The sequence below is a fragment of the Bombyx mori genome, chromosome 24 (assembly GCF_030269925.1).
Source record: "Bombyx mori chromosome 24, ASM3026992v2".
Taxonomy (NCBI): domain Eukaryota; kingdom Metazoa; phylum Arthropoda; class Insecta; order Lepidoptera; family Bombycidae; genus Bombyx; species Bombyx mori.
In genome coordinates this window covers 1550756-1566907 of record NC_085130.1, presented here as the reverse complement: position 1 = coordinate 1566907, position 16152 = coordinate 1550756, and the positions used below count along the sequence as shown (strand labels likewise).

At 39.5% G+C, this 16152-nt stretch overlaps 2 protein-coding genes across 3 annotated transcripts in view; one reads left to right on the top strand and one right to left on the bottom strand.

The window, feature by feature from the left end:
* Positions 1-16152, bottom strand: part of LOC101737713 (uncharacterized) — a 232945-nt gene that overhangs the window by 69471 nt on the left and 147322 nt on the right. The window lies entirely within an intron of this gene.
* The window catches only part of LOC101738381 (heterogeneous nuclear ribonucleoprotein L), a 413691-nt gene that overhangs the window by 374292 nt on the left and 23247 nt on the right, over positions 1-16152 (top strand). For both annotated transcript variants that reach the window (XM_012688329.4, XM_004923677.5), the window contains exon 6: positions 12467-12550. In XM_012688329.4, coding sequence (XP_012543783.1) covers positions 12467-12550 — 84 coding nt within the window. The remainder of the gene's footprint in view (positions 1-12466; positions 12551-16152) is intronic.

The following is a 16152-nucleotide window of genomic DNA, read 5'->3' as shown; positions in this document are numbered from 1 at the left end:
CATACGGTACAAAATACAGAGGGAACCGAAGTCCCTCCGCAGACCCAGAGGTTCCAAACGAAACGAGTATTTGTATCTATAAATATTATATATGTCTTATATACACATATGTTTAAATAATATCACTATCACACTACAGCTACCAAGGTTCCTCTCTGCACCTCCCTAAGGTAGACTGTCAGAGAATGCCTATGGCATTAAGTCCGCCTTTATACTGTCAAGTATATAAAGTTATAAATAAATAAATAAATTTAGGGCACAAGTAAAAAATACTAAACTGCCAAAGGAAAGAAGGATTCGGCTGAGCGCATAACCGTGTAACAATTACAAGCGTGGCGTGTATGAATTTTTTTTTTTTTTCGTTTTTTTCTTTCCTCCAATACGTATGTCACAGTAAAAGAGGCACGCGGAAACCTCCCCGAGATGTTAACAGTTAAACGAGAATTTCTTTGCGTGCGTACGTAAGTGGTTTCAATGTCTGTGTCTAAGCTCAAAGAATTTTCGTATTTAGAAAAGAAAAAAAAAAGGTATTAAATCTTTTAGTTTTTCCTCCGCGCGGCTACCAACAAAAATTCTATTTAATTTCGTAGATTCGAATTTTGAAATATGGATAAATTGTATATCAGGCCCACCTGGTGCTAAGTGGTTACTGGAGCCCATAGACATCTACAACGTAAATGCGCCACCCACCTTGAGATATAAGTTCTAAGGTCTTAGTATAGTTACAACGGCTGCCCCACCCTTCAAACTGAAACGCATTACTGTTTCATGGCAGAAAATGTGCGGGGTGGTGGTACCTACCCGTGCGGATTCCCAAGAGGTCCTACCACCAGTAATTACGCAAAGTATAATTTTGCGGGTTTCACTTTTATTACACGATGTTATTCCTTCACCGTGGAAGTCAATCGTGAACATTTGTCGAGTACGTATTTCATTAGAAAAATTGATACCCGCCTGAGATTTAAACACCGGTGCATCGCTCAACACGAATGCGCCGGACGTCATATCCGTTAGGCCACGACGACTTCAATTTCGATAAACTCTTCTCTAGAAGTATACTAGTAACTATTTGAAAATGTTTTTCCTTCGAAGTACACAATTTTTTGAAACGAAAAAAAGTCCCGCCATAAACCATAATCCCAAGTAGTGAAAATAGATCGCAGCCGACAGATTCGAGATAGTAAATGTCTTATCACTCGACTGAAATAGAAAGACCCTCACGGCGCGTACCCAAAATCGGCTCGATCTCATCTTCGTATGTCAAGTTACATCATACGGATAAAAAGTCGAATATATCCGAGATATCGCGTATATCTGTAATCTGTTGTAACGAGGATCTCGGGTTTCATCTAGTAGGGATGGGAATCCCGCTTATAACACGGTACTCTTATAACGCATTTTCATATTACGCGATTTTCAGTCCTTCGTTCTTTTTTTTTATTGCTTAGACTGGGTGGATGGGCTCACAGCCCACCTGGTGTCAAGTGTTAATTGGAGCCCATAGACATCTACAACGTAAATGCCGTCACCCAACTTGAGATATGAGTGCTAAGGTCTCAGTATAGTAACAAGCGCTGCCCCACCCTTCAAACCGAAACGCATTATTGCTTCACGGTAGAAAGAGGCAGGGTGTTGGTACCTACCCGTGCGGACTCACAAGACGTTCTACAACCAGTAAGGCTAGTTGACTGCGATAACTGTGGTCCGAGTAAAGGGTGGGGCAGCCGTTGTAACTATACTTGAGACCTTAGAACTTATATCTCAAGGTGGGTGGCGCATTTACGTTGTAGATGTCTATGGGTTCCAGTAGCCACTTAACACCAGGTGGGCTGTGAGCCCATCCACCCATCTAGGTAATAAAAAATAAATAAATAAAAAGCCAATGTAAAGATATGTAACATGTGTGTAACAGCGTAATGATGTGGATGAATTTATTCACGCCGACAGTTGCGGGATACAGATAAAACTCAATTGTGTTATATTGCGCACTTCAACCCAGGGCTGGCGACGCGATCAACCTCGCCAGTTCTGTTAATTTGTAAGCTTAATAAAACCGTTAATAACAAATTCAAAATCCACACTAATATTCGTTGTAAAAAAAATACGAAAGCAACTCTGTCTGTTACGTACTCACCACGTCCAAACAAATATTTTGACGTATTTCGAGAAAATTCGGATTATGGAAATAGTTTTAGCTCTGGAAAAGAATATAGACTCTTTGTGTCGTCGTGGCCTAAAGGATAAGACGTCCGGTGCATTCGTATCTAGCGATGCAACGGTTCGAATCCCGCAGGCGGGTACCAATTTTTCCAATGAAATACGTACTTAACAAATGTTCACGATTGACTTCCACGGTGAAGGAATAACATCGTGTAATAAAAATCAAACCCGCAAAATTATAATTTGCGTAATTTCTGGTGGTAGGATCTCTTGTGAGTCCGCACGGGTAGGTAACCACCCTACCTATTTTCTGCCATGAAACAGTAATGCGTTTCGGTTTGAAGGGTGGGGTAGCCGTTGTAACTATACTGAGACCTTAGAACTTATATCTCGAGGTGGGTGGCGCATTTACTTTGTAGATGCCTATGGGCTCCAGTAACCACTTAACAACACCAGGTGGGCTGTGTTCTCGTCCACACATCTAAGCAATAAAAAAAGAGATCTTACTCTACTCAGCATGGGTCTGCGCCTATCAGTCCAGCTAGTCAGTTCACAAACAACGAGGTTATGTTAAAATTGTATTTCAAATATTTTTAATAATATTGTAATTTTAATTTTTTTTTTTGCTTATATGTGAGGACGAGCTCACAGCCCACCTGGTGTTAAGCGGTTACTGGAGCCCATAGACATCTACGACGTAAATGCGCCACCACCCACCTTGAGATATAAGTTCTAAGGTCTCAAGTAAAGTTACAACGGCTGCCCCACCCTTCAAACCGAAACGCATTACTGCTTCACGGCAGAAATAGGCAGGGTGGTGGCACCCACCCGCGCGGACTCACAAGAGGTCCTACCACCAGTAAAAAAGTATTATAATTTACATATTTTTTTTATAATCTTATCTAATCTATATTCAATGTAATTTGGAAACTATTAAATACAAAATTATAATTTGCGTAATCACTGGTGGTAGGACCTCTTGGGAGTCCGCACGGGTAGGTACCACCACCCCGCCTATTTCCACCGTGAAGCAGTAATGCGTTTCGGTTCGAAGGGTGGGGTAGCCGTTGTAACTATACTGAGACCTTAGAACTTATATCTCATGGTGAGTGGCGCATTTACGTTGTAGATGTCTATGGGCTCCAGTAACCACTTAACACCAGGTGGGCTGTGAGCTCGTCCACCCATCTAAGCAATAAAAAATAAATAAATAAAAGTGTAGTCTAAGCGAGCAAATCTGCAGGCTTGATAGCTAGTCAGTTCACAAATAACGAGGTTATATTAAAATTGTATTTCAAATATTTTTAGTAATATTGTAATTTGAATATTAAGTAAAATTAAAGCAGGACCAGATAGATGTATAGACTTGTTATTATAATTTACATTTTTTTTTGATAATCTTATTGAATACTAGCTGTACCCGTCCGCTTCGCTGGGCATTAAAAATTAACATTATTATTTCTCACCCCAACAAAGATTCTCATCATTAACGCCCCCGCAACTGGTGTAGGGAGTCCAACGCTCATATAAATATTAGCCTATCCATTAAGTACATGTATTTTCTAAATGGATACCAAGTTTCAAGTCAATCGGATGCACGGTTCAGTAGTTATAACGGAACATCCGTAAAAACCAGTGTAGATTTATATATTAGTATAGATTCAATTTAATTTGGAAATTATTAAATAATACTACCAGAGGGAAAAAAAAAACAACATGCATTTAAGACGAAGCCAAGACAATTTGGCTTGCTACCGGTTCATTCGTATTCTAATTGACGTTATAAAGAACATCACATGAATTTGCAACGCTACAGACGACCAAAAAAAAAAGATATAACCGAAAAAGTTTGTATTATTCTAAGACTTAATAAACAAAAATAACCAAAAATTCTGACGAGTGATACATATTTTTTTTAGTCTTTCGCATACATAACATATGTGAGTTACTACCAATATTGTATACAATTTACAACTGTGGACGGGCTAATACAGTAATCGTGAGATTTTATTTTGCTTTGTTTGCGAACCGTTTGCTTTAGTGTAGGGATGGGGTGTGTTGTTGGAAAAAAAAAGGAACATTTTTTATTTTTTTTTATTGCTTAGATGGGTGGACGAGCTCACAGCCCACCTGGTGTTAAGCGGTTACTGGAGCCCATAGACATCCACAACGTAAATGCGCCACCCACCTTGAGATACAAGTTCTAAAGTCTCAAGTTATAGTTACAACGGCTGCCCGACCCTTCAAACCGAAACGCATTACTGCTTCACGGCAGAAATAGGCAGGGTGGTGGTACCTATCCGCGTGGACTCACAAGAGGTCCTACCACCAGTAATTACGCAAATTATAATTTTGCGGGTTTTTCATTTTTATTACACGATGTTATTCCTTCACCGTGGAAGTTAATCGTGAACATTTGTTGAGTACGTATTTCATTAGAAAAATTGGTACCCGCCTGCGGGATTCGAACACCGGTGCATCGCTTCAACACGAATCCACCGGACGTCTTATCCGTTAGGTCACGACGACTACGAACATTCTTTTGTAGTTTCGGTAAAATAAACATGGCCCTTATAGGGCGATTTATACGAGCATACGGCCTAGCTGCAGGTTAGTGTGCCATGAGGCCAATGGTTATTAGTAATTCTGGTTAGTGGTGATTAAGTGCCCTGCAGAGTTTTTAAGCTAGTGCTTGAGTGCTCTGAGGAATTGCTTGAGATGATCCCCTCATCTCGTTTTTTATCATCGCATTTCCCGCCATCGGAGCAGAGTTCATCCATATCATCTGGAACCGCTGCGTTCATCGACAGTGCGTTTCCAGAGGTCTTTTTTGCCACGTACCATCCGGCTATGGAATGAGTTCCCCTCCACGGTGCTTCCCGAGCGCTATGACATGTCCTTCTTTAAAAGAGGCTTGTGGAGAGTATTAAGCGGTAGGCAGCGGCTTGACTCTGCCCCTGGTATTGCTGAAGTCCATGGGCGACGGTAACCACTCACCATCAGGTGGGCCGTATGCTCGTCTGCCTACAAGGTCAATAAAAAAAAGCTGACCCTTGCATTAGACGCCTTCAGCTCTAATACTAGGAGCAGGCTTAGGGACCCCTGTAACCGTACTCATCGAACTCGGCAAATAGTTCGTCGTGCAATCTAACCTAAACATCAGCCCATTGAGTTTCTCGCCGGATCTTCTCAGCGGGTCGCGATTCCGATCCGGCAGTAAATTCATTGGCGAAGCAATTGCTCTTGAGCTGCTAGGTCTCCTAGGCGCTCGGGCAGCTGTTAGCAAATCTCGCCCCTCCTGGCTAAGCCTTTGCTCGCCCACCTGTCCTGGTGAAACTGGAGAGGTTTCCGGGCCACCAATCCTTCATCCATAAAAAAAACCATCACCAACCCGCCTAATTCTGCCGCGAAGCTGTCAAACGTTCCAATTTTAATACAATAGACATTTCACGTCTAGCTGCTTTCTGAGTGACGCCTAGTTTATAGGCGGGCTTCTGACCTTTGTCCCTATGACCCTAATTAATAAGACAGACTCCGCTCAAAAATTACATGTAACACGAAAAAACATGTTAATGTTATTCCTTTGTTGTTATAATACAAAACAATAAAATGTTCAATGGAAAGATTTCACATGATTATGTACATTATATTATTAAGGGGTTTCATTGTTTTAAGGAGTTGTTTCCACAATGTAAATTCTGATTTAGAATTTGTTGTGATAAAAACCATCATTTCTTCTAAACTATTCCTTATAGCTGTAGAGAAAATATTGATATGTGTTATGTATCTTTAGGTATAATAAGTTTTCAAATGTAATTTTTGTTTTTATTTTAAATATCCACATATTTTAGATGCTATGTTTTTAAGTAGTAAATAGTAAATGCAAATCCATGAGTAAGTAGTACCTGATAAGTATTTGTTTGCGTTTGACTTGGGTAAGGTGCCGAAGTAATTTTTCAAACGGTAATTTGCGCTTTTGTATTGACATTAAAGGTTTTTTTTTTTTTCGTAAAATTGAACAGTCAGACCGAAGCCAGGGCCGCGCTATCTGTCAAAACGGTTGTCAGAGCTAAATGTCAGTTTCGTTTGAAATTTAGGAACGATTAAGTTAACCACAGATTAACGTTTTTCGAGTCGATCGGATCTAAACGCAAGGTTAAAACAATTATAAGAAATATTTGTGACCCAGTCGTTTGGTAAAACAATTTTAATATATAAATATGATAAAAATAGATAAAGATGGCGACGAAATGGCTTTTCAATTTTAGAAACAGTCCGAAATTTAACCTTCGTCCGTTTTTTAACTAATCGACTTTTTAACCACTTAGTCATGGATTGCGCTTGAATATTTAACGCACTGTACGAGTAGCTATCTATTGCTTAGATTTAATAATATATATTATTGGCTATATTATTAACCATCGTAGCATTCAACTAACAACAGATTTATTATTTTATATTACAAATAAACACTTCAGATTTACACCGTACCGAATCAGCGGTTGGCCACTAGTGTTGCAAATTTACGAACAGAAATACGAGTTTTTTTTTTCTTTTTGTGTATATTCTTTGTTTGACAGGCAACTGGAGAGGACGCCGGTCGATTACGTAATCAAAGCGAGGGATGAGCGCGTAAGGCTATGTTCACAATGATTGTTGGCCAGGACATGTACGCAGCGGCTTGGCTCGGTAGGCAGCGGCTTGGCTCTGCCCCTGGCATTGCTGAAGTACATGGGCGACGGTAACCACTCACCATCAGGTGGGCCGTATGCTCGTCTGCCTACAAGGGCAATAAAATAATAATAAAAAAAACATGTGGCTTCGTAACAGAGACGGGCCAGGATTGTGTGCTGTGAACATCGGACTTTACTTTTGAAAAGGATTAAAAAAAAATTAAAACAAGGGATGTCCCTATTTCCGAATATTAGAATGTGTGCTATTTTATACGACACGTTTGGTGTAGGTACGTGGCGAGGATGCTTTCTAGTAATATTAATTCTAGCATCTGTGTAGCCATATAGCCACTGGATTAGCAAACTTGATTATTCGCGGTGTTAACGTGGTCTTTGTGGGTATATGCTTTGTGCAACTCAATCGAGTTGTATAATAGAATAATACATTTTTTTTAAGTATAATATGTACATTTGAAAAAGAAAAAAAATGTTCAATATTTCCCATTACTCTTCAGACCAGAAAACGATAATCATTTTTATTTAAAGATAAAATCGTTTATTGAAAATATCTCGGAAAATTATTTCTTGTAATTGCATTTGAGATCCGAATCCGGCAATGATATATATGAAAATCATTCACGCACACTAACGAAGAGCTCATCCCTAGCTTGATGTACTGTAATAATAATAATAGCTCTAATTATTCTGTTTGAACTATATACTTCAGTAATATTTAGTGGTTAACCAATGTTTCAATTGACTGTACATTATTCATATTATGTTATTAATGATGTTATTCTTACCTTTCCATGCACATATAAAACTTGACACACTCTTTATAATGGTATTCGAAGACATAAAAATGATTATGAGAAACAGCGACACAAAACACAGAAATAATAATAATAATATTAATTAAAAAAAAGTATTTAATTAACAACATCTTACAATTTGTGTACGAAGATTTGTACTTTTATTTAATTTTTTGTTTATAATTTTTTATTTTGTTTTGTAGCTTACGAAATTGGCATGCACCATTAACGCTATGCGTGGTGACAGAGATAGATAGAGTTATTGAGAATTATAAATAACGAGCTGGAAAGGGATGGTGATAAAGAGTGTGTTCGTCTTTATATGTGCAGGGAATTGGGGAGAGCGAGATGGAAGATGTGGATAAGGCGAGTTTTACGCGGGTAAGTACCTAAGAAGTGAGCTGTATTGTTTTGATTAAAAGTGTAAGTTCGCGCAAAATGTTTTGTGAAATTAATTTATCACGATTACTTCGCGTTCCAGATAAATAGAATCGTGATTATTCATGAAGGTCATCCTGCGAAGTTCCCAACCGAAATGTAAAGAGCCCTGAATACGTCATTACGAATCCTCCCGATCCATTAACGGTGCTTTTAGGTACCACAAGCACCGGTCACCGTCCTCGTCGAACCCGTCGCTTGCGACGAAGGTCTCGACGAGCGAATTAACCCACAGACACAGCCCACTGAGTTTCTTGCCGGATCTTCTCAGCGGGTCGCGTTTCCGATCCGGTAGTAGAATCTGCGAAGCACTGCTTTTGCTAGGGCCAGTGTTAGCAACACTCTCGGTTTGAGCCCCGTGAGCTCACCTACATATCAAGGCGAAGCTGAAATAGCTTCTCAAGTTTATCAAAAAATGTAAGCAAAAAAAACGTAAAGATATATGCTGGGAATCAGAGATCGGTATATTTCTAGATATACCCATGGACATGGAAATGCCTTGGGGATCGCCGTTGTACTGGATTAGCCTTACCTTCAAATCAGAACATGGAAACAGTAGAGTACTAGAACGATTTAAGACGATTACTTACTGTGAATTAATCAGTCTTACGCTGTGAATATGAAATCTGCCAACATTTGTTTATTTATATTATTTAATTCAATGAGGAATGTTGCTAATACAATATATATAAGTATTGAAATTGTGGTAAATACATTTATATTCAGTCGTGTTCGAATCTGACATAATGGAAATTATCCATTACGTGACCACTGAATCATTTATAGTTAAACGTAGTTCTGTGAACCTTAAAAAAAGAAAAATAAAAAGCAATTAAGACCGGTAGAGCATTTCTTTGTGGAGAATTAATAGAACCAAAATCGAATCGCAATATTGTTTCGATAAATATTTGTTTTAAACAAAAAAAAAAAAAAAACCCTTTATGTTACATGATGGATCGATCAGATTGCCCGTGTCATACTAATTGGCTCGTAATTAATTCAGGACTTACACGATTCGTATCGATGTACCAATTAAGTACACGAAATATTGTCGAAGTAGATTTATTGGTGAATATGAAATATAGATGGGAAGGTTTTGAATTTAAAAAAAAGGGTGCGAGTACTTATGTACGCCCGTAAGAAGTTATACTTTATTTTTATTAATTTATATTTTTATCAATTTGAAAAAAAATCGATTAAACAACATCCTCAAACACGCATATTGGACATCCCTTTTCTTGACATCGTATAAATTCGGTAATTCTCGGTACGGTTCGGAAAGTTCACCTGCGGCTATATTCAGACTCGCCAAGTTACGTCGGTCGTATTGTAATGAGCGATTTAGTGGTCAACTTCATTTCTGTTAATTTTGTGTCATGGTGCGCGCGCATCGTAAAATTTCACTCTTATCAATTTTTCATAACGCGCCTAAAGAAGTATAACTTCAAAATTCGTGGGTAAGCGAATATTATTGTCTCGTAATGACTTCGCCTAAAGTGGCAACGCGATGTTAAGAATTACGAGATTATTTCGATACTGATGTTGCCACCTATAAAATGTACCGAATAAACCAAGATTCGGACAAATACAGCTCGACTTGAAAAATAAATGATATTTTTTAAAAAAATTACAAAATACGCTTTTATAGAAAATCCAACTAAAAAAATCGAAAACAAGTTTTAATAAATTTGAATTAAAAATAGTGCAAGAAAAAAATATTTTATTGTAAAAAAAAGCGATATGAGTATAGAAGGGTTATTTTGATGATAACCCGAAAAGCACCCCACGCTTTTTTTTGAAAATTGAATTTCAATTTTTTCAATTATTTATTTTTTTAAGATTTTTTTTAATATTGAATTGTCATCGGTCCTTAATAAGTATACCAAATTTTGAATTAATCCGACGTTTTAAAGGGGGTCAAAATCATGTTCATAGATTCCGTTACATACTAACATACTTACGTCTGAAGCTAATAAAAGCGTATTAATAAAGTACGCCGCTGTTCGTAAGTGAATAGTTAAAATTAATGTCCATATTATTTATTCCCTATATTTGCTTCGACAAATTAACGAATTAAAAAAAGTTTGAGAAACACTGACCGCGCTCATACGTTTCGATAATAGTTTGATTCAATAGATATATGGCGGTAGTTGAGAAAGGATGGAAAAATGGAAAAGGAATATTTAAATTATTAAGTCACCATTATTAATTTATGAAGAAGAAATAGGACAGCGCCTGATGTTCTTAAATTGGTCTGAACGCAACTAATATATCTCATCTGTAAGTCGATTATGATTAAATTTGACTATTTTTGAGTCCACACGGGTAGGTACCACCACCCTGCCTATTTCTGCCGTGAAGCAGTAATGCGTTTCGGTTTGAAGGGTGGGGAAGCAGTTGTAATTATACTTGAGACCTTAGAACTTATATCTCAAGGTGGGTGGCGCACTTACGTTATCGATGTCTATGGGCTCCAGTAACCACTTAAAACCAAGTGGGCTGTGAGCTCGTCCACCCATCAAAGCAACAAATAAAAAATAAAAATAAAATTAATTAATTGCGCATATAATAATTATGTCCGTTACAGGGTGTAAAGTAATAAATATCCTTACGCTATGTCGGGACGTGAATAATTTTAGTCTCAAATTCAGATGAAAAAAAAAACATCCAAATTAAGGCAGTAATTAATCATAAATAATGATTTGTAATTAAAATAAATTAAAATTTCGGTATGTATCACACACGGTCATTTGGCGCTAAATTCTTATTCTTTGTCACATGGGAACCAGAGATATATCTATACTAATATTTATTTATTTATTTAAAAAAGCACTGCCACATCACAAACATTTAACATTGAAAATAAGCTAAACTTCTTGAAAATAAGTTAAAGTTAAAAAGAAAATAATCTAATATATAAATCTACAGTGGTTTTTACGGATGTTCCTTTATAACTACTGAACCATGCATCCGATTGACTTGAAACTTGGTATCCATATAGAAAATACATGTACTTAATGGATAGGCTAATATTTATATGAGTGTTGGATTCCATACACCAGTTGCGGGGGCGTTGATGATGAGAATCTTTGTGGGGGTGAGAAATAATAATGATAATTTAAATGCCCAGCGTAGCGGACGGGTATAGCTAGTACATATTAATTACATTACATACTAAAACACGTTTAATATATATACATACATATATTCAAAAGGTGACAACACCCACGGTCCAATATTATAATGGGTTCCGGGAATTGCTTGAATTATTAGAACTCCTCTCTTATATTTATGTTCATAAAATAATGTTGTTCTTTCATTGTTTAAGTCATACGCGGACGAGCGGTTTTTGCTATTTGTATTTTGATCCCATTATGAAATTCAAATCACGACACAGTGGGATCACTCCCTGCTATTTATTTATAGCTTTATATACTTGACAGTATAAAGACGGGCTTAATGCTATAGGCATTCTCTGACAGTCTACCTTAGGGGAGTGCAGAGATGAACCTTGGTAGCTGTAGTGTTATAGTGATATTACGTACTTAAACATATGTATATATAACATAAATAATATTTATAGATACACATACTCGTCCTTAAATAAATACATATCGACGCTTGAAAGGCAAACGTGACTAAGCGACAATGCGTGAACTTTACAGTAGACTAATTTAAAGTTGAAATACCTGAAAACAAAAATATTTTAACGAATCTAGCTGTAGGATTGAAATGATTTTAATAGACCTAGAAATACATTTTTTTGCGCATCGAATATGGTTATTGCCTATCATTTATGTACAAAGCAGTTGTTGTCGCTTAGTCACGTTTGCCTTTCAAGTGTCGATATACACAAATATATTATACATATAAAATATATATAAATAAATATCATCAATTATTTACTATTGAATGAAATAAATCCTTTTAAAATAAGACGCATCCGTGTCGTTAAACTGCGTATCAGTAGAGAGACAAATAATTTTACGGTATTAAATTTGGGTGATTTGTATCAACCATGAGATTTCGATAATTATCATAATTGCGATGCACATTCGTTTTGCGTTACTTAATAAGTGAAATGTTGGCAGATTATTGTGTCGATAACAAAAGTACGATGATAAGGCGCCCACTGAGTTTCTAGCCGGATCTTCTCAGTGGGTCGCGTTTCCGATCCGGTGGTAGATTCTGCGAAGCACTGCTCTTGCTAGGGTCAGTGTTAGCATCACTCCGGCTTGAGCCCCGTGAGCTCACCTACTAGTTAATGTTACGCTGAAATAGCCTCTCAAGGCTTAGGTAGAAAAAAAGAAAGATAATAAGGCATTTAGGAAGTGCAGCAATGTCATTGAGAGGAAATAATGTTTTTTTTTTAATTGTCAACAGTATCCGAGGACTTGCAGCCGGTACAGAGGAGCGCCCCGCTTCTGCAGTCACCGCAGTACACAGGTGGACGACCCCAGCCTTACAGTAAGTGGGGGGAAATTGAAAATCGCAACTACTACTTCGCTAACTCAAAATTTCTATATGTCATTTTGAATACGCTTCGAGCGGCGAGTTATTTATGAAATTCCTCATCAGTTAAGGACAAGTGGCATTGATGTCCATGTCGATTTCAAGAGTAACAACCGTTACCGCGTACGGTAAAAGTTTGAAAAAAAAAAATCTCAAATTTGTATGGAGTTGGAACAGCGACCCTAGCGGCAAACGAAGGGAAACTGTTCCAACTCCATACAAATATGAGTTAACTTTTACGCTATCGAGAACGATAAAAGCTCGCACTAAGCGCACTGAGTGTTTCGAAACGTATCAAAGTTAATGAGTGAAGATAACAGCCCGCGCTAGTAATGTTATAACGCCTTCGATCCCATTATTTAAGTCATTAATATTTGATGGCGACTAAGTTAGTAAGAATCTGCTTGTTACGAATGTCAAAAGTGCCTCCGCGAGCTTACATCGTTTTCTCGTAACTTTCGATCGTGTTTTGGAACTTTTACGTTTAATGTACGAAACTAGAGCGAAGGTGACGGCGTTTAGTGATCAGTGTACTTAGTGCGAGCTTTTTAACGTTATCGATAGCGTAAAAGTTAACTTAAATTTGTATGCAGCTGCAACAGTGCCCGTAGCGGCAAACATAGACAAACGTTCCAACTTCATATATATATTTATTTATTTAATTTATTTATTTTTACTGGTGGTAGGACCTCTAGGTAGGAGGTGAGTCCGCGCGGGTAGGTACCACCATCCTATCCATAGGTATCCTGCCTATTTGAGACCTTAGAACTTATCTCAAGGTGTGTGGTGCATTTACGTTGTGAATGTATATGGGCTCCAGTAACCACTTAACACCGGGTGGGCTGTGAGCTAATCCAGCAACCTAAGAAATAAAAAAAAATTTTTTTTACTTAACTTTTACGCTATCGATAGCTTTAAAAAACTCGCACTAAGCACACAGGTAATTTATACGTAATAACGTTTTTGGTTTCTCATTGAGAAATTCGGTACAATTGCTACCACCTAACATAAAGATTTGTGAACGTTGTAAATAATATTAATGAAGTATAGTATTTCGGTTTTCGCCTTAATCGTCAGCATAATTATTGATACCGCCTTTGTTCGACACAATAATTAAATACAGAATAATTTTGGGTAGGCAGCGGCTTGGCTCTGCCCCTGGCATTGCTGAAGTCCATGGGCGACGGTAACCACTCACCATCAGGTGGGTCGTATGCTCGTCTGTCTACAAGGGCCATAAAAAAAATATAAATAAAATAATAATAACGGTTATCTTCGACCACGTAAACTGTTAAGTATTTGAAAAGTCTCAATTAATGTAGTGACATTAATAAAAGCGAGATTAAATCGTAAAATTACTTTTAATTATAACGATTAATTAGTAGGTACCCTATACCTTTTATACAGGGCGTGATGTATTAAAAAAAAAAAAAAAGGTTGGTTCGAATTTTATTGATGTCATCATAATAAACTTACGAAAATCAAAGTTCGGCTGTCGTGTGTGGAAAACTTTCGAATGTTGAATCGGGAACAATCAAATCCCCTGTGTTTCTAAACTGTCGACATTATGTTGAAGTTTGACAGGGCACTGATGTTCTAAAAACGGCTAGCTAACGCTAACAAAGCGATGATATTTTTGTGTAGGTGTGTACAATAATGGTATTACGTTTTACTTGAGAAACTATTGCTTTATTTTTTTATCTTTTTATTGCTTAGGTGGGTAGATGAGCTTACGGCCCATCTGGTGTTACCGAAGCCCATAGACATACAACGTATATGCCTACTACTACCTTAAGATATGAGTTCTAAGGTCTCAGTTTTACAGTACAACGGCTGCCCCACCCTTCAAACCCAGTATAGTTACAACGGCCCTTTATTTTAATGAATTAAAATACGAAGTTCTATCAATCTAACAACCAATCGGGTTCTGTTAATTATTTGATAAATTCTAAACAAGCCTGAGTGGGGAGTGGCGTAATTTGCGCCGCCATTCGCAATGAGCTGCCCCGGTCCACATCCCTATTGGTTCCAGGGCAAATACGGCCATGCCTACCACCAGTAATTACCGAAATTTATAAATATTGACACAACGATAGTTTAGCATTAAAATTAAGGACACATGTTCAAATCATCCTCCTTGCGTCCGATAATCCTCAGTTCTGAGGGACTTGCCTACTCTAATAACTTTCTCCTGGATTATCCTGCGTCAGGAGCCTATCCTGGGCTATGGGGGTTGGTGCTTCCCGCTTCCGTAGGTTTAACCCGCGATTCCCTACAAGTGACCCCTGGGTGGTGCTAAACGGGAGCCGAAAACATAACCGGTGGTAGGACCTAGTCCGACTGGCTGGCGACCACCCTCCAACTAGAGTCCGCCGCCAAATAGCCTAGCTGTGTTCCGGCGTGTGGGTTGGAGAGCCAGTTCTATCCCTTCCCTTTCCCCTTCCTTGTTGGGGTTGAGTCTTGGTGACGCCTGGAACTTGCGGAGCAGACGTGCGTGCGAACTCACGGGGCGTGATTGTTTGACGGGGGTATAGGGAGACCCAGTGAAACGGTACCCGCTGCCGCCCGCCGGTCAGTAGGGGACCTGAACCCGGGTGTCTCTACTAAACTCCGCCCCGGGAAGCTGTCCCGCCAACCGGTGTAAAATCCTGCCGTGCGGTCGTCGTGCCGGAGTCGGAGACCGGAGTGGATCCCGGCGATCGCACGCAGAGTGGACTGGGGGCCCTTCCATGCCCTGCGTCAGTCTCTCACGCAACCCGTAGTCGAGCACGTACTATGTTCCGCGCTTCATTCAGGTGTTGCCTCGATCTCACCTCCAACATCCTACCTCTCCTAATCCTACTCTCCGAAAACTTAAACATCATGAAGACGACAAAAAAAAAGAAAAGGGTTTCACAGGCGGTCCCCCATTCCACATTTAATGTGGATTTCAGCAATGTCAGGGGCCTACATAGCAACCTTGACGCCGTACACCACCACCTTGAGACGGCGCAGCCTTTTTTTTTTTTTTTTTTTTTTTCGGGTAGAGGGCCGAACCTCCTACGAGGTCCCCGCGCAAAAGGGGCGCGCGGGGTATGTGAGACTCAACGATCTGCATGGTGTTGTGAGCAGACCGCGGGCCCAAGGATTTTAGAGCCCACCCACTAAACGACTCCTCTGCACTCTTACACCCGACGTCCGATCCCCTCCGAGGTCAGAACCCGGATGAGGTAGGGGGGCTACCGCGGTCAACACTACAACCAGACGGCGCGGCTCACCCCAAGGACGCCCGGCCGACGGAGCCTTCGAGGCGAATCGAAGGCTCTGAAACGTCGGCCGTCTCGGTACGGCAGCCCGTCGGGCCGCCCAGACGGTGCCGCTGGTGTCCCGGAATACCCCGCTGGACCAGAACCAGCCTGCCGGGTCGGGACGCGATACACCGTCGACCGGTCGCTCTATTCACTCCACGGCAGCGCGCTAGAGTGCTGGTAGCGCGCCGCGCGGCCTCACCCCCTCAGGTCGCCCCTTGACCTTCACCGGGGGGAGGCCGCCAGAGACGGCGCAGCCTGCCCTGCTTT